The 19,472-nt window shown below is 36.5% G+C and overlaps 2 protein-coding genes across 3 annotated transcripts; one reads left to right on the top strand and one right to left on the bottom strand.

The window, feature by feature from the left end:
• The first annotated feature begins 6,277 nt into the window (after positions 1-6,277).
• LOC113298959 (squamosa promoter-binding-like protein 3) lies at positions 6,278-10,106 on the top strand. 2 transcript variants are annotated; one of them, XM_026547859.1, is made up of 5 exons: positions 6,278-7,249; positions 7,397-8,188; positions 8,383-8,519; positions 8,968-9,189; positions 9,366-10,106. In XM_026547859.1, the coding sequence occupies exons 2-5, from the start codon at positions 7,458-7,460 to the stop codon at positions 9,788-9,790; spliced, it is 1,515 nt and encodes a 504-aa protein (XP_026403644.1). In that variant the 5' UTR covers positions 6,278-7,249; positions 7,397-7,457; the 3' UTR covers positions 9,791-10,106. The 2 variants fall into 2 exon arrangements, with proteins under 2 accessions (XP_026403644.1, XP_026403643.1); XM_026547858.1 differs by having other exon boundaries at positions 6,282-7,225.
• A 1,476-nt stretch (positions 10,107-11,582) lies between these two features.
• On the bottom strand, positions 11,583-14,399 carry LOC113298958 (ranBP2-type zinc finger protein At1g67325-like). Its single transcript, XM_026547857.1, has 10 exons — positions 14,239-14,399; positions 14,071-14,116; positions 13,792-13,910; positions 13,254-13,530; positions 12,958-13,040; positions 12,809-12,860; positions 12,581-12,690; positions 12,455-12,479; positions 12,213-12,367; positions 11,583-11,979 (listed from the first exon to the last, which is right to left on the bottom strand). The coding sequence occupies exons 1-10, from the start codon at positions 14,245-14,247 to the stop codon at positions 11,977-11,979; spliced, it is 879 nt and encodes a 292-aa protein (XP_026403642.1). The 5' UTR covers positions 14,248-14,399; the 3' UTR covers positions 11,583-11,976.
• Positions 14,400-19,472: the final 5,073 nt, after the last annotated feature.

The raw sequence follows: 19,472 nt of genomic DNA, 5'->3' as shown, positions 1-19,472 counted from the left end.
TGAGGTTTTAGTAGTCTCATATCAGGAACAAGATAGATAGAAATCACAAACTTTTCTTCGTCTCAGACTTTGTGATTCCTCAAGATATATATATATCTAAACTCTTCTTTGATTTGTTTAGATTGTTCTTGAGAGGTGGTTAGTAATCTGGGATTCTCAGCTAACTAAGCGTACATGTTCTGGATTCGTGAGGTTTGCTGGACTTTATCTATTGCAAATAGAATTTTTAACCTAGATTGAAAAATCAAATAGGCTTGTCTGTTAGAGGTAGATAGGTATCAAAAGTCTTAACTGAGGTTGAAGCAACTATTAGATTGTAAAACACGTCAGCTAAGGGAATTAAGTGCATAGAATATTATGAGGTTCAAGAGACGTAAGGAACACGAGTGCAGCTGAATTACTTTGAGAGTTAGTTCGGTGTCAACACATTCCGGTCCGACGTCTGATAGTAGGCTAGTTTTTGTAGCCGTTTAGTACAGTATAGTGACGAGGTCCCGTTTTTTTTTGGTACAATTTTCCTCGTTAACCAAACTTATGGTGCCTTACTTTTTTCTTTTTCCATATTATTGTTTTATCTTTATAATAGGAATAACTCAAGTAGTACGTATTCAATCTAAATAGTTTAAGTCCTTATTATTCAATATAAAAAATACAAGACTCGTCCTTGTTGAATTCACATCTTGAAAAATAGATTGCAAAGTTAATACTTGTTGGAATTCGGATCCTCTAATTTCGGTTACGACTAGATTGATCTTTGATATTGATTTTTTGAAATCGTCCAAGAACTCTTCTATACAATCAGGTTCACGGGATTATTGTCTAAATATATTGATTGTGGAAGAGAAAGAGAAAAATTTTATATACAATCTTATTCAAGAGTCTTTACTTTGTCCATACATGTTGCTAAAAAAAAAGTTGGTGGTGTACTTGGTACCCTCTCCTTTCAGAAAGTAAACGTTGTACGGATTAGGCCAGGTGTTTATCTCATGAGAGATAAGAATACCTTAAATCCAAGTTTATATAATCCAGAGCCGGGGACGGCTCGAAACTAAGAGTGTGAGTTTGCAACACCTAATATTCAGCATTGGTTGGCAGAAATATAATATATCATGTAATTATATTACCCTAATCTAACACTGAGGCATTTTTAGAACAACTTGTTTCTGTGTTGAAAAAACCATTTAGTTAAGCGTGCTGGTCTGGAAGTAATCCGAGCATGGATGACCTCCCCAGAAGCTGTTATTAGATGACTACACTGATCCCCATTTAAAACGAAAAAATGCTTTATAATCGCGGTGGCTGAGTAGGGTCAATATCGTTAGAGGATCGGGTCATTATTGTAGTTATCGCTTGTTTATATCATTCCATTAATTATTATTTTACTGCATATGCACTAGCAATAGAAGAAGTGTATGCTCTTAGCTTGGTTTTCACGTTGTAGTATGGGATGCAGAATAAGGATGAGTGAGGTGGAATACATATATACTTCTTGAAGAGTGTTAATAACCATACACTATAAAGAATGGGGCTACTGCTAATAGGGAACCGGTTTACTGAGGAGTCTACCAAAACTATCTTACACGGATTTTGGTACACTCCCCTATCATATCCATTATCAGTCATGTAACTTTATATTTCATGTTACATGTTACAAAATATTAAAAAATAATCTTTTATATACATGTGTCCAAGCAAAAGTTTAAACTTCGGTAGCAACACACATCCAATAACAGGGGGTAAACTGGATTTTTTCTCTTCCCTCTTGTTTTTTCCTCTTTGGAGATTGAAAACCCCCTAACACTAAATTGTTTTCTTCTCAGATTTGCTCCTTTCGGAGCGCATCTGAGCAGAATAAAACCCTCTTAATCGTCTCTTGATCTAATTTTCTTCAAAATCTTCAGACTTTTTTTTTAAGTTTTTCGTTTTACTTTCTAGGTTTTTTTTCTGGTCATGCTTAGTTTTTTCTTTCACTTTATATGGTTAGTTGAACCTTTTGATTATTCCATTAGTTTTTGAATCAGTGGGTTTTGCTTTACTAGTGTTGATGATTAAGGTTTGGGTTTTTGTTATTTTTACAAGAAAAAACTTACATTAACAAAAAAAATAACATTAGTTATAGTAACAATAACACAGAGAGCATATCAAGATCATCAACAACAAGTTCGATAAAGACTCTGGCGGCAACAATGACATCAAAGATACTAGCTACAAGCAGTTTCAGAAGAACGGTTCCGACGAAGAAACAAACTGATTTAGGTTAACCCTGATACTTTTGTTACCTTATTTTTGGAAAATTCTTGACAAATAGTCGGATCTATGTACCATTTTATACTTATGTCATTTGTTCTAGTGTGGATCAAGAAAAACTCTTGAGAAATGACTTAATCTATGTATCCTAACGTTTTTACTGATTGTAGATCTGTTTTATGGTTTGGATGTGTTATATTCAATCCAAAATGGGACCTTTACATGTCATGTTACTTAAGATAGGGGTGAGAATTTTTCCCGGAATCCGTGGATTCTAATCGGACCAACCGTATTTTTGAGTGTGGGTACCCTGACCGTTCGCCAATGGGTTGGATATGAATGGAACTTTTGAAATCCAGCGGAATACGGGTAACGGGTGAAACCTTGAAATCCGTTGGACATCTAGACCCGTTAAAATTATAAATTAGGATTTTTAAGGAGACATGTGAAGTAGTTTTCAGATATATTTACATCTTAGCATGTTTTGACTTCAGGAGCGGCAGAACACAAATTAACTATCACAATTGTGTCCATATACAATATTTTTCCTTTGGAAACTTCTCAGGGTGGTCCTGTTAGGGTGAGATCTTGTGATTGTGACAAAACGGTAAGATGGTTTTTTTGGTGTTTAAGCATAATTCTCCGTTCTGAAATGGCCTATGGTGTTCTTGTCTTACAGGTATGGATTGATGAAATCATTTTTATTGCCTTTATTTCTCTATTATGAATTTTAATTTCTAAATACATAACAAATCCGTTGGATTATTCAAGTTCGTTGAATGATGGATTAGACGTGGATGTCAAATTTGAAATCCGTAATGAATTGGATTAGATGCGGATGAGGTGAAAACCGGCGCATACCGATCCAAGCTCACCCCTAACTTAGGAATCAGTTTCAAATGGTTAGACTTCATTGTGAAATTATCTTCTGTAATTTTGTTGTTGAGTGACTTGAAGATATAAGTTATCTGTTTAGCATTTCTGTGACTGTTAAAAGCTCTATGACCAGTATCATAATCATTGTAACTGTTTGCAATTTGAAATCGGACAATGATTATCAATATATTTGTGGCGTGCCTCGTATCTGCAAAAAAAAATAAAAAAAAATAATACATATCAGGGGTAGAGCCAATCCAAATTTCTTAAACCAATCCAAATTCCTCTATGCACTTGAGCATACTTCCACGTGATGTGACTATGCAATTTTTTTTTTCTTTTTGTTTAGTTGCTGAATGAGCGCCGCTCCCAGATCCACCTAGCTAAATGTGAAGGAACTTAATTAATGAATTAATGGAATCACCTAATCTCTCAAGGAACAAACATTCTCATAACGTTAGTACTGGTCATGCATCCATGTCGTTTTCTTTAAGCGGATCCAAACAAAGAAGTCCGAACAGAAGAGAAACCTCTATTAGCTGATAAGGAGAGTTTTATAGCTATATTTTGGTTTTGTGCTCCATGGTTTGGTTAGAAATATAGGTATTATTATTATTGTAATAATAGTGGTCCTATCTATCTATGAAGCTAGCTAGAGGAATCTAGCTAGCTATCATCTTAAATAATCGTGCTTCTAAAAGTATATCAAACATCTCATATGTGTTTCAAATATGATAATCAATCATTCCTTTCCCCCGATTGTCTAATAAGTATCATTAACAAGAGAAGAAGATAGATTTTGTTTGTACGTATTATTTGTTAAATGAGGGACCAAACTTATTGGAACCAATGAGAAAAAATTACCCGTGGGAACGTCCGTACGGGAGAATTATATTGATGGAGTGAAACTAGGATTCGAGGACCGATCGATCGTACCGTAGAAGAACTATATATATATATATATTGATCAAGTAGTAGTACTAGTAGAGGGGACCAAACTTTATGTAGATATACTTGTAGGTAACCCTATTCAGTTGGAACTTGGAAAGAAGGTTATTATTGTTTGATCGGAAGTTCTTTCTCGTCGTAATCAAGTTACGTCATGCATTTCGTCACACATGCATTATTATGTACGTGCATTTCCGTCGCTATACTGCTACATCAAACGGCAGAAATCACGTAAAAAAAAACTTTTAAACACGCAAATGGCGTGAATTTCGTACCAAAGTCATCCGAAAAAAAGCCCTCGGTTTTTAATTTTCGACCACTGGCTATCGCCACGGAATTTCCCAGGGTCGGACTAGAATTATTGTTTGTGTTGGGAGAAGTCCTCTTTGTTTGAGTTGAAATCTTTCAACATTTGAAAGGTTGGCGGAAAGTGCAATTGTTTGTGTTCGGTAGATGGAAGTGTAAGAAAATTTGGTTGGGGAAGTAGTTGAAGGTGGTGTTGTTGTAATAAATAAAGGGTGATCATGTTGATGAATTGTGTCCACAGGCTGAAAACACATAATGAAAACAGTGAACCCTTTGTTTTCATATAGCCAGAGTACATATTTTGGTCTATTCATAAAACTGTATCTGACTTTTCATGTAGGGTACCGATTTTTAACTTTGATTTTCGATTATATGTATGCAATGCATGTTGCATGTATTTGAGATTTGCTCGGTTGTTACAGACAGGCATGTTTATGTATTTTCCTTGATAGAGATGGGGATGCGGAGTGAAAATCTTGTTTTCAGAAGAACTTTATCTGCCTAGTATTAGCAACAATTCATTGCATTTACTGCAATAACAAGTTTTGAGGTTTTAAGAGGGAGATCTGTTGACATGGTTTTTCTCTCCCACTTTGCAATTTTAGACAGGTTTTTCATTTAACAAACGTTTTTGCAAATATTATCACAACCAATTATATGTGAAATAATAGTTACATGGAGAAGAAGAAAGAATTGAGGATGCCAATTTATTTGGGGGTGTACCAACGCAAAGGCATATTTATCTTTTATGTATTTTGGTGCACTTCTAAATGATTCGGTACCCCTATTAGCAATTTTGTGTTTTCGAGCTTTTTGATTTTATTTTTTTTATCTAAATTTTTCTTTTATATAGAAAAAACTTAGGCCAAGGAGTACCTAATGCACATACAAGATATTCGTAGGTCTGTTGTCGATAGCCTTACTCACATTGTTCTTACGAGAAAGAGCCATATTAAAAGTTTCTAGATTCTGAGATTCATAAATGACTTTGAGACTAATTAAATCAAAATTAAGTGGGTTGATTCTGATTGTATTGTCTTCTTCTTCGCAGTTCATAGCTCCATGAAAGTTCATATGAAATCTCCCTTTAACAGTATTATGATAAAGTAACTTAAAACGGATCGGCATTTCCATGGATCCAACCTGTATTTCCACATTGGTATGCTGCATTTTTTTGCCCAGTTGAGTGCTAAATCTGCTCCTCCTGTTGCTTTTTTCACTTGCAGCGAATATACATACGTTCTTACCAAATTATGGTGCAATCCGAAATATCAAACCTTATTCTATACCAAGCTTAATTCAATCTTCATTAAAAAAATTCCTTTAGACTTCTTTCTTACAAGAATCATTTTCATTGTAAATTACTACTCCTACACAATAACCTAAGTGGGAAGAAAGAGTTCTTCTTCTCTAGGGAAAAGCCGTATGGTATCTGAGTCAGTAGTGTGTCACTTTGGGGTTGAAATTTCCCTACTATTGACCTTGGATGGAGAGAGTTGTTTGTACATGCCATACTTGTTACCCATCCCTAAAGGATTAGAAGAAAAGACAAAGCATTTTCCCAGAAATCCTTGTCGATGATGGAGAGACTGGTGTAGGTTTTTCCACAAGTCTCCAATCACTGAAAAGCATTCTTTCTCATATTTCACTTTCATTCTCTACCGTGCAGTATTTAATCTCTACAGTCTTTTTAGAAGAAGTGAGTGAACCCATAAAATTGTGTTTTTTTAATACCAAGAGAGATACTTCCCAGTACTTGACTCCATTTCCTTCCTTCCTCCCCCCATTTTTTTTTCTTCTCTTGCCCCCACAACACTGTCTATCACCCCCACCCACCTACACATTCTAGCAGCATTAAAAAGCATTCATCCTACACTTTTCTTCATTTTTTTTTTTCTTTCAACCTTTTCACACCACAGTCAAAAAAAACTTCTTGAGATCTAGAATACTACTGTGCAAGTTCTATGTTCTATGTACTTTGCAAGTGATGAGTTTGGTAGTAAATTTCTGAATATGGTAAAGATTTCCTAGTCTTTTCAGATGAAACTGGAGTCTGTAATTAGATATGTGTATGAATCTACCTACAAATGTATTTCTTTTTTACTGAGAAAAAAATGAGTTGTTGTGTGACAATAAAAGTTGGTTTTTTCAGACATAACTTCAGTTGTCTGTTTCCACCAGGCTTCAGAAATAATTGGGGATCAAAAAGCAGATTCCAGAAAGAAAAGAAATAAAAGAGTGTGGGTCTTGTGATAACAAAAGCAAACTCAATGATGTCAATGGATTTGTCTTGACGAAGTGTGGTTTTTGTTGTTAGCTGCTGCTGTTACTGCTGCTGCTGGTGGTGGTGGTGGTAGTGGTGGTGAGAAAAGGGTTAATAGAGAAAGGAATGATCTTTGTTTGTTTGTTTGTTTTTTTTACTGGGTTGATGAAATTTGTTAGGTTGTGAAAGCATGGGTAGACAAGAGAAAAGGGGGTTCATTTAGATTAATTAGCTAGAGAAGATTCAAAGTCTATATGAAGAAGAAATGAAAAAAATGGCCACATGGGTTTATCAGTTAAAGAGACATGACCTTTCACAATATAGGGATGATAGAGAATTTAATCTTCACAAGGGACCACTTAGATTGATGGTTTGAATTTATATTTATTCAAAGAAAAAAGAAAAAAGAAAAAAACAACTCAATTTACTTTTGTTTTTCTTTAGCTTTTGTTTGGATCTTCTGGTTGTTTGGAGTTAGGTTTTAAGTTTCCAACACCTGATACTGCCAGTAACTAGTCTTCTGGGTACACCATTTGCTGCTTGTGGTTGCTGGAGCTGATGATGATGAATTGATCTCTAAAGGAGGTAAACATATCATTAACTTTACTGGTATGATGTCAAATTTGTTTCCTTTTCTTCACTTGTGTTGTCAAATTTATAGAATTTGAATCCATGTTGCTTTGGTTCAATTTCGTTCTTCATTTATGTTGTTTTATTTGGTAGTCATGTATGTTGGATCTGGTAATATGTGTACAGAGAAGACGGGGACGGGTATGCGTGTGTGGATCGATTCCATAGGAGTTCGTGAAATCTTTACATGAGTTCTTGTTCAGTGATGGAGTGGAATACAAAGACTGCCTTGCAGTGGGATTGGGAGAATTTAGTCATGTTCAGTGGGAAAGTAAATGAAATTCCTAATAAGACTTCACAGCAACCTACCGATTGGGGTGTTGAAGGAGACGGCGGGGGAATTGATAATGGGTCTTTCTATTTGCCGTCTGGCGGTGGGCGAGGTGGTGCTGGTGCTGGTGGTCATTCTGGGTCTGATTTGGGAAATGGGTCTTCTTCAAAAAGTTCTATTTCAGCATCTATTGATTCTTCAGGGAAAGTAGGAAGTAGTAAATCCAAGTTTAACTTGGATACAATTGAAGATTCTACTAATCATCCTACTAGAAAGAGAGAATTAGGTAGAGTTGAGGATACCGGATCTTCTCCAACAGTAGGGGTTTCAGTAGTAGGTTCTGGTGAACCGCTGATAGGTTTGAAGCTTGGCAAGCGGACTTACTTTGAAGATGTTTGCGCTGGAAGCCTCGTCAAGCCTTCATCTTACACCGTCATTCCGGCAGCATCCGCCGCTGCTGTAACAAAAAGGTCCAGGGCCTCATATCAGAGTATGCAGACCCCAAGGTGTCAAGTGGAGGGTTGTGATCTTGACCTGACCTCTGCTAAAGAGTACCACCGGAGGCACAGAGTCTGCGAAAGCCATTCTAAATTCCCCAATGTCACAGTAGCTGGTCTGGAACGCCGGTTCTGCCAACAGTGTAGCAGGTTAGTCTCTTTCGACCATCTCAGATTTGACCCATAAGCATTTGATTATTCTGTTGTTTATCTTACTTCATCTGCTAGTAATTAGTGTTGAAGTTATGACAAGTTTTCCTCAACACGTTTACACCAGGATGAATTTCTTGTTGGAACATTTTCTTTTGTTTTGATAATCATCCGAGTCTTCGGAATCCTTACAGGTTTCATGATTTGGCGGAGTTTGATGAGAAAAAGAGAAGCTGTCGTAGACGACTCAACGATCATAATTCACGTCGACGTAAGCCACCACCAGAGTCAATCCACTTCAGTTCTGGAAGGCTGTCTTCACCATTTTATGGTACTACAACTGATTTTGATACAAATATCTTTGATTCCGGTCACACACGTTTTATATTTCTTGAATATGGTATCATCCTGTGTTTTTTATCTTTCTCGTTCCCCCGTTGGTTTTCACACTTGATAGTTGTACTGCTGCTTCTTTCTTCTAGACATGCTAGATTCTGTTAGCATTTGGGTTGCAGCCATTTAATCCGTACACTCTGTGATCCCTTTCCCAGTTTTGATTTCACAATTTGCGTCTTAGTCAGAATATAACCTCGGATTGTAGCTCCCTTTTTTAGCTCAGCCAGGCCCTGTCAGTTGATAAAGAAGTCTCTGCTAATAGTTTATTGTTAATATAAAAGTCTATTTGATTATCTCTTACCAAAAATCCGCCATAAATTGTAAAATACAGGAACTCTTTCCTTTTAACTAAATGTCATATGTTGCATGCACAAAATTTACAGATGGGAGGCAGCAGATGAGTTTTATCTTGAACAGAGTCCCACTTGTTCATACAACATATCCTGCACTAAACCCTACATGGGAAAGAAGAACCGCAAAACCAGAAGGCGTTGATGCACATCATTCCTCGAACAATGAACTGCTCAATTCCATTTCTTCAATTCATCGTGACTCTGGTCGACTTCTGTCGTTCAAGGATACCAGTGTGGAGGTCGTCGATCAAGGTTTTACCTTTTTCAGTGAACTTTTAAGTTTAGCTGATAGCTCCATGTGAAAACTTTTGCCTTCAATTAAGCTTTTATAAATTTAAGTGTGTGGCAAAACTTGGTATATGCCGAGGAGAGCTTGTCTATTGCATTTACTTGAAACTTGAACGGAATATGTTTGTTTTTTGTTGCAGAAGGATTGGAAGCATCTACTTTGGCTGCGTCTAACCTGGATCCAACTACGGATTTTCGACGTGCTCTCTCTCTTCTGTCAAGAAATAGCTCCTGGGATTCTAGTGGTACTGATCATCCTGAACCCTCATCCCTCAATCAGCTCATCCATGCAAACCACACAGGTATAGCGCAGCAGCAGCCAGTGATACAGCAGTCATCAGTTCCACATGGATGGCCTACTGCATCAACAATGGAATACTGGCATCCAAGCGAACAACAACAACCAACAGTCGCAACCTCTCATTTTCAAGAGCAGCAGCAGCAACAGCAATATCCCAACAGCTCTCAGTCTCAAAATAACAACACTGGCTCCCATTTCCAAGAGTTTCAGCTGTTCAAAACACCTTATGAGAACGGATTCTTCTCCCCAAATCAGTTAACTTGACTGATTGTTATTGCGGCTGCAGCACTAACCCAACCCTGAGAATAACAATTATCACCTCTTCATCGCGAGGTATAATCAGTTTGGGTTTCTATATTTTTGTATTAATAGGAAACTCCGTCATTGGCTCATTATATTTTGTTATTATGCCATCAAATTGACAGGCAACTTATTCAGTCCGAATTCATCGAGGTGGCCTTATGGTCTATTTCGTAAATATCATAGACCACCCTCCACTTTAATCTACTTTCATCTGATTTGCTTTGAAATATGTAACCTAACCTTTTCCAAAGACGGGAGACTGGTCAGGCCTTTTACACGTTTCCTTGTGTGCAGTCGTAATCAGTTCCAGATCACTAGAAAGATTTTACTTTCTTTGATAGCAACATATGAATTTGAGATCACTTCACATGAGATGAACTTATTTGTACTTTGTCTAATTTTACTTTCCCGATCAAAGAAAGTGAAATCTTCAAGTGATTCGCACTTTGTCCAATTGGCCTGAAGTTATCTGTACTTAGTCCAGTTGGCCTCCCTAAAGTCCTCACCTTTCTCTTCTCTAGACCATGATAACCTTTCACAACTGTCAATCCCTTGCCTTTTTACGAGTAAAAGTATCGTTCACATCTTTCCATCACACCAAAAGCAAAAAAATCATGTCGACTGAACACTGAACATCCACAAAGAAACATACACACAAATCAAACCCACACTAAAATCAAACCCACACTCGCTGTATCTGGCTTTCATGGCTGACTTTTTGTTAGACCCCCAAGCTAATGGTGGGCACAACGATCCAAACAAGTACTAGAGTGACAAATGATAAACGAAACAGAGATGAAAACACGCTTTGTGGACACAGTTTCATTACACTCCAAACTGGCAGGGACATATAAATATGCAATACATTTTGGATAGCTGCTGCCAAATACAAAACCTGCCCTCCGGAATACAGCTCAGAGACTAACAAATTAGCAGAAACAATAGTAGAAGCAAACAAGTAAACTAAGCCTCTTTGAGAAATATATACAATGGTGTTAGTATTGATCTGCATGCACCGGAGGCGGCTTTGGCAATAATATGGCATATATGCATATGCTATAAACCTGCTTCAAACAAGCTCCATCCCAGAGTGGGTTGGTGTGCGTGCCAATCTCAAGATTGAGTCCCACATGAGACTCAAATTGGGATCCAGTCCCTCCCATACTCGTACCAAGATAGAATATCTGATACCAAGCTCCATCTCATAATCAAGCTCCATCTCATGCTAAGAGTATCTGATATCAAGCTCCATCTAGGATATCTTGGCAAATTTTGGCTTTTCAACACATGCTAAGCCTAAATCCGGAGCTACTTATACCATAATTATAATTATAGTTTTTACCATACATCATTGTGGATGGTCTTATACAGTAGCCCCAGGGGATTCTTTTCCCCATCCACTGAGTATAACTTGATGGGACACTTGAACAGTTAAACTAACCAGAGGAAAACATTTATGAAACCAGAAGGCGAACAAAGAAAAAGAAATACTTTCTTAGAGTCAATTACATTAATACTAGTCCTGATGCAAGTGAACAAAATACAGACAGTTCTCCTCTAAAAAGGTTTGCAATGATGAATGAACATTGAAACATAACTCCAAATGTTGGGAAGTTCAAACTTCAATTCCACTAAGTTGTTAAATTGCTAAAAACAGAAAACATAGAGGGGAAACCAGACTGCACAAATTGCTATGGCAGAACCAGACCTTCGTAGGTTTTCTACTTGTAAAATGTAACCACATAAGCTCTCTAGACAAGGAAGCATACCAAACCAATTAATAGTCTAAAAACGTAGTTTCCACATACAGTACCTTCCTGAAAGTAAAGCCCAGAAAACCAAACTACACGAACTTGTTTAACCAAATAAAATATCAGCAGATTGGACTTCAGCTAAGTAACAAGCACAAGTCCAACAAAAACAAGAATCATGAAGACCATACACCCACACTTATCCAGGAAACTAGTAAACATATGAGGGTATAGTTGCTAAATAACAAATTGACACAGATAACGAGAAGGCAAAGCAACAAGACGACAAGCGCTGCAACATGACGACGACAATGACTGACTTTCAGACACCATACTGAGCAATGCTGAACGACGACGACTCTGGACCTTCTCAACCCTCAAAAGAGGTTCTAGTACTCACTGGAACAGTAGACAATAATGAACATCAAGTGATGAAGTTGAAAGAAAGCCTTACGTAACAAAATATAATTACAGGAACAGAAGAGGGCAGTCCTAGCACATAATAGAAAAGAAAAAATAATACAAAGTAATACAATATACATTATGATGTGCACAGCAGTTAATACAAAAATTAGCTGCTTCAACCAACAATTAGTCATACAACAACAATATAGACATGTCTCAAAACAAACCTGATCATCCTCCTCAGATGCATGTGCCACAGGGGAGTTGTTCGACTCAGAAGGCTTCTCAGCCCCGCAGTTCTGTCTGTTGCACTTGGCTCTAAATGGATAGTTTATGTTGTTACACTTCCCACATTTCCAGCTCCCTTCTGGCATTTTTTGCTCTGCGGGATAAGAATATATACATATCAGACCCAGATGACAAGCATTAGAACAGAATACAAAAGACAGGATCCAAAAAAAGAACTTACTGGAATTTTTGTCTGACTTAGAAGGCTGCAACAAAGATTTAAGAGTTTAGTAGAGAAAACATGAAATCAAATAAATAAACATAAAAGATAATACACGCTGGGAAGAAAAAAAAAAACAGCACAAACCTGTGATCCCGGTTTAGGGGTACTGCACTTTCTCATGTTGCAAACTGTTCGAAAAGAGAAATTAATATTTCCGCAATTTGGACAGGTCCAGTCACTGTCGCGTGTCGAGTCTACAGTTTCGGCAAAAATAACAAAATGTTAGCTGAGACATCAGTATGAGATAGGACATGCTCTGACAGCAGAAAAATAAGCAATACCATTTACCATAACAACTTCATAAATGCTTACCGGCTGACTTTCTTGGAGGATTTTCGTCTTGAAATAGCCCTGGCCTTGAGCCCTACACAACCCCAGGCATCAGTTCATTGCCAAGTAAGATAAATATGGAAAAAGTTGAAAATAGGAATTAAAAAAAGAGTGAACAATCAGGTACCCACCATAGCAGTATGACCCATTGGCAAACCCAAACCAAATCTATCCATTATAGGGGGCATCGGGTACATCCCACCTGACATCCCACCTGAGCCGGACAAGAAGACAACAGAGAATGACAACGATGAGTCAACAATGGAGAATGACAACAATGAATAGATGAACAACAGAGAATTACAACGATGAGCCAATGAACAAAAATAAAAACCATAGCGCTGAAATTTTCTGCTAATAGATGACTAATCCTAAATGAAGTAATACTTTTGCATGACAGGAAGAGGAAAAACAGAAAGGGTCTTACCTTGTCCCATCATAGATCCACTGGAATATGGTGAAGGTCCACCGGACAAATGCATTGGTGGGTAAGGGCTTCCGCCAGAAAGGCGGTTGCCATATTCATAATGATATGCTGAGCTCCCAGAGAAGGGAACGTCGTAAGGTGGAATAGATGGTCCATTGAACACAGATGATCCATATGGTTGCATATTGAGGTACATTGATGAGGGGGCACCAGATCCTAGATATGCTGATGCCGAAGAGTAACTTGAAGGAGCTTGAAGGGGCTTAGCAGCAGATTTCTGGCGAGAGAGAACATTATTAGTAAAACGAACCAAAAACCAAACTAGGCTATCTCATCAGAACCAGAATCTTCCTTTATAACCAATCATTCTCAGAAAAATTGTTCCAAACCAAAGTAATGTGCAACAAAAAGATGAGAAAACCCTCAAATCATAATAAGTTATAAGAATCTTATAACTCTTACTAAAGTTAGCTAAACTATTCTAAACCGTTATAAGTTATTCACTCATTAATTCATCAGGGGAAAACAAGAATCTCACCGTGCTGTTGTGATCAGCTGGTCTGGACTGTGTACAGTTACGCATATTGCAGGTAGTTCTGAATGAGAAATTAACATTCCCGCAACTAGGACAGGTCCAATCATCTTCACGACGACTACCTAAAAATTTAACAAACAAATTCATTCCCAAAAACTCAAAATCAAGGTCATGACTACCCAGGTAATCAATCAAGCATAACTCAACACAATAAACTACCAATTCTTATCAATCTACAAAACCCTAATTATTCAGAATCAACAAAAAAGAGAGGAAAATTACCGTCTGTTCGAGCACGTTTAGCTGCTGAAGAATTTCTGCTATCAGTCTACAATAAAGAACGACAAAAAAATCAGAAAACGATTAATCAGAAACCCTAACATGTGAAACAAGAAAACAAAACAAAAAATCAAACCCAAGTATCTCCACAGCGCCTGGATATAATCTTACCTGAGACATGATAAAAGAGAGAGCGATGAGGTTGAGAAATACTTGTTGGGATAGAAAGAATCGAAGAAGCGTAAAAGGTTTGCCCTAAAACGAGAGTTTGCGCCGCCTAGCTAAGCTATGTATATATTTTGTTGCAAGATCGTTTTGTTATTACCTTTTTCTGTCCAAACTTCTCTGCCTTTAATGATATACAGTCGGTCTAAGTCAAGTCAAGTCATGTATTTAGCTCCCACCGAATTGTTAAGATTCGGAACATCATCTAATGTTGATCCAAGGCCCAAATAAGAGTGTTATTACAACAAGCTTATTATAGGGGCGGCATGATTTATTAGAGGAGCGGCATTGTGATAGTAATGTCCCTTTAGTTGGTTAGGGGATGTTCTAAAAAGGATGTAAATTGACTAGATTACCCTTTTCACCTTAAATCAACCAAAATCAAATCAATTTTTTTTAAACCTAATGAATCAGAAAAAATCAAATCAGTTTTTTTCATCATCTTCTTCATCTTCTCTTCTCCTCCATCAACCGTAACCTCCATTAAAACTGAAAATTTCATCGTCTTCGATTAACCGACGATTCGAAAAATGTTTGGAAAAACCCAGTTAGGGTTTAGTTTATCGCGATGGATTTAAGTTAATTTTGTATCAAAAATTAGGGTTTTGTATGAAAATTGAAATTGAAATTTCTGGTTGCATGTGAATTACGGTTGGTAATAACTCAAATGCGAACCGTAACTGTAGATTGGGTTGATGTTACGGTTGGTTTTAACTCAAATACCAACCGCAAGTTCTTAGTTTTGAGAAATATGTTCAGTTACGGTTTGTATTTGCATCATATTTATCAACCGTAATTGAGTTACGGTTTGTTACTCAAACAACCATACCAACCGTAAATAATCCTGTGTCTTAAGAATTTATCAAATAATGATTTACGGTTCAAAAGTTAAGTTGACACACCAACCGTAGGGTAGTTACGGTTGGTCTCGATTCATTAGTTATCAACCGTAATTTAGTTACGGTTGTTGTCCAAATTTAATTACCAATCGTAACTGGTTTTACAATTATATCTTCCCCAAATTTAACCAGTTACGGTTGGTCACGAGCAAAATTGCAACCGTAAGTTCTTCTGAAAATTTAAAAGTTTTGATTTTGTTACGTACTTTAGATAATTTTGAGCGAGAAAAAGCTAATGGGAACTAATTTAGAAGTATACCGGGTCACTGGAATCACTCATTTTGGTTGAGTGAATCAAAATTTAGGGTTTCACAAATATCACAAAAGTTTTTCTTTTTCTTATCCTCTAAACTTTTTTCTTTTTAACTCTAAAAATCTGATTTTGTTTTGATTTTGAGTTAATATAAGTGAAATTAATCATTAACACTAAACTTGATTATCATCACTAAACTAGGTTATCAATAATGAGGGTTAATTTGTCATTTCCAATTTTTTTGATAAGGAACACCTTGAATGATCATGTAATGATCCTTTTTGTCCTATTAGAATGCCTCCCCTCTAATAAAACATGCCGCCCCTATAATAAGATTGTATTACAATAGGTCCATACCGAAATTGTTGATATTGATCTCGTTTTTGTTGATGATTGTATGATTTTCTTTATAGGAAAGTCAAAATTTGATGGACATTTTTAAAAGTTTCAGGGCTATTCTGGGCAACTCATCAACTTCAGTAAATCTGGGGTCTTCTTCAGCAAAAAAAATGACATGCATATAAGTGTCTGCGTCAGAAACTCCATGGAGGTGCAAATGACTGCACTATATGATATAAATATCTGAAATCTCCTCTCTTCACCAACAGAAACAGGATCAAAGCTTTCAAACCATGTGTGGAAAAATTCAAACACATGCTAGCTGACTGGAAAAATAATCTTTTTAACCCAACTGGAAGAGTCACATTAATTAGCTCTGTCACATCCACCCCAAGTATATACCAAATGAACTTCTTCAAGCTTCCAGAACAGATCTGCTAGGATCTTTATAAAATTCGATGTGATTTCTTCTGGCAAAGATGTAAAACCCAAAAGGTTATTATCCTAAAGCCTGATGAAACTCTACATGTAAACCAAAAGAGACGGGAGGCATGGGAATCATGAACATTGAGATGTTGAACAGTGCAATGATCACCAAAATTGGTTGGAGGCTTGAAAAATATAAGGGTTATGTTTGGTCCCAATCCATGTTAGTTGAGTAGCTAGGCCGGAAAATGTCCTCAATATTGACAACAAACCAAAAGTGGGGGATTTTTTGATCTGGAAAGGTATTTTGGAAGGCATCAGTAATATTCAGGAGCATAGAAAATGAAAGGTAGTCAATGGGATTAGATAAGTATCTGGGATGATTACTGGTTAGACAACACCAACATCAATTTGATTAAGCCTAACGACTGCACCTGCATATTTTTTATGAGTTAATCAGCTGATATCTCAGGATGGTAATTGGGATAACACCCAAATCTGGCTTTGGTTCTTGCGAGGAAAAGCAAAGGCCATTCTGGATACTCCTATCAACTTTAGATAAGATGACCAAGTCAATTCGAATCTAACATACTCTGGAGATTTCTCTGAAAAATCTCTTTACAAAGCTAAAATTGACACCAAGTATGGCAACAAAGACACTAATCCCAATTAGAAAAATATCTGGAAGATGGACACCTCTCCGCCCATAAAGATTTTTCTATGGAAATGTGCTCATGGAGTTCTCCCCACTGACGCTAAAATTGCTAGTATTTTCACCTACATTGATCCAATGTGCAAAATCTACAAGTGTGGGGAGGAAACTATGACATGCTTGTAATAAGTTGCTCTATAGGCACCACGGTGTAACAAAATCGTTATGGGCATAATCATAGAGTTTTCCAAAATCATACGAACTTCGTGAACTGGTTCAGTTCTTGGTTTGATAGTAATAGGGAAAGTTTCTCATACTACTATTTGTTGCTTTATCTGGAAAGCCATATGTGATTTTGTAGTCAACAAAATTGGACTAAATACAAAGGCCATCACTCGGAACATAAAGCACCACTCGTGTTCTTACCACATGGTTCACCATTTCCAGAACAACATTCTAATCAATATAATATACACTGTTGATGACAAGCCGGACCAAACTCCTTTAAACCAAAGGGTTTGTTATGGACAGTCATAAGTATCTGCACTCTCCAAGACCCTAAGTTACAACTTATCTATATGGATCTAACAACTTCTAATTTTAAAGTAAATCAGTTTGGTTATAGAGGGCACCCCGAATGCAATGGATAATGGAGAAACATATGAGGTGCATATTTATCTTTCACTGGGCCAACGAGATACAGTTAGCTAATGTTAAAATTCAAGATGGGAACATGGAAACGCCAGTTTGTTTCACTATGATATACCAAAGTGCATTTGAATGAAGGTTTTACCTAAGCTACCACGAGAAAAACAAAAACGATTTTGAAGAAGATACTCAACCAATTTATTTTGTGCTTATTAATCTAAGACCGATACCAAGTAATGATCTAATATATGACCAATCCCTAATAAGGATCTGATCCAAGACCATTCCCATGGATATAATTCAAGATCGATCCTTAGCAAGGATCTAATCCAGGAAATCCTAACATGTCTGACCGAACTTTGCACTTTAGATTTGTTTGTTATATTCTGTTTTCTGCAAACATCAAGGTGTACATGAGTTAGACTAGAAATACTCATAAGTGTCAACATTGTAAATTGAATATGCGCCAAACTCTAATATCTTGATGTCCATATATATTCCTTTGATGCTCAATGCAAGAAACTGAAGCTGATTTTTCAATATCTTTTTAGATATAGAGATTACTTGCTTGCCATATCTCATATGTCTGCATATACCTAATTATTATATTAGTAAAGTATATTGATTTATCAACTAATGAGTGCTAGCTAATATTAGCTGGTATCTACGAGGGATATCGATTTAATAGTTGGAATACGATTGGAAATTCTTAATTTCATAAATAAATCTATATTACGCATCTTAAGGATTTTTGGAATTGGTAATACCTTGTCTTCAAATTAAATCTTAGGAATAACACTATAAATAGTGGAGCTTGTATTTTTAAAAACTCATCCCTTGACACACATCTTGACTGATCGTATAGGAAGCCAACTTGTTAAGAGAAATAAGTAATCTAATTAAGTAAACCATTTTACGATGTCTTCGTCTAAAGTTTTATTTGGGAACAAGAAGCTTTTAGTAGTACTGTTGCTGAGAAACTAAATCGTATTTTAATTTTATTTTTTCGATTAATTGATTTGATAAAAATCTAACGAAACAGTTATCCTCGATATATCAAACTGGTTTATTGTATGGTAATTCTTTTCTTATATAAGGCATTCAAGTTTGTTTGAGGATTTAACTATTACAGATCTCGTGATTTAAGATCTCTTAATAAAACTGTCAATCAACAATGTTGACAGACTGCATTTTGTGTTTGTTGACCAATAGCGGAATCAAGTTGTTTTTAGTGGTTGCTTTGAAGATTGAAGACTTTAAGACTTTTTGTTAGATCATAGCTCGGTTGAACCCACCATGCGTTGGTATGTCAAGTTTGGTTGTCATATTTTAGTGAATCAAAACTCATTTAAAGAGTCGCTTGATTATATACTAGAGTCAACTTCGTATAAGTTAGCTAGAAAGTTACTAGGATATGAGACTTACAAGTATTACGTGAAGACTTGAAGAATGTGAAGAATTAAAGAGCTACAACGACGACATCATCCTTCCACTTGAGGTTAGTAATATTTGACTTGAACTGTTACATTCCTAACGTATCTTTCAAGTCGTGCATATTGAAAACTTAACTGCGAAGCTGTGAATGATTATACTCTAGTTAGACATAGTATTAAGGAATTACAATACGAAGTATAACGTCTATCTTTTGAACTTCGTATATAAGACATCGACATAATCATATGAATGCTATTGTGATTATGTACGGGTATGGGTGGAGATTTCGACCTAGGAAACAATGTTTTACATTTGTTTAAAGGAAGTACAATTCATAAACTTGTTTTGTGAATCGAAAGGGAAATCGCTAGGCTTATTGGTATTGTTATTCATTGCAAATATTTGGATTACCAATATGTGTGTTTAGTATAACCGCTCATAACTTGTTTATGTATCTTGGTAAAACTGTTCACAAGGCCTGACTTTTGTATTGGTATGACTTTTATTAGTGAAACCGATCTTAAGTAAT

The sequence above is a fragment of the Papaver somniferum genome, chromosome 7 (assembly GCF_003573695.1).
Source record: "Papaver somniferum cultivar HN1 chromosome 7, ASM357369v1, whole genome shotgun sequence".
NCBI classification, from domain to species: Eukaryota; Viridiplantae; Streptophyta; class Magnoliopsida; order Ranunculales; family Papaveraceae; genus Papaver; species Papaver somniferum.
The sequence above is the reverse complement of the archived record's forward strand: the minus strand, read 5'-3'. Positions and strand labels throughout refer to the sequence as shown.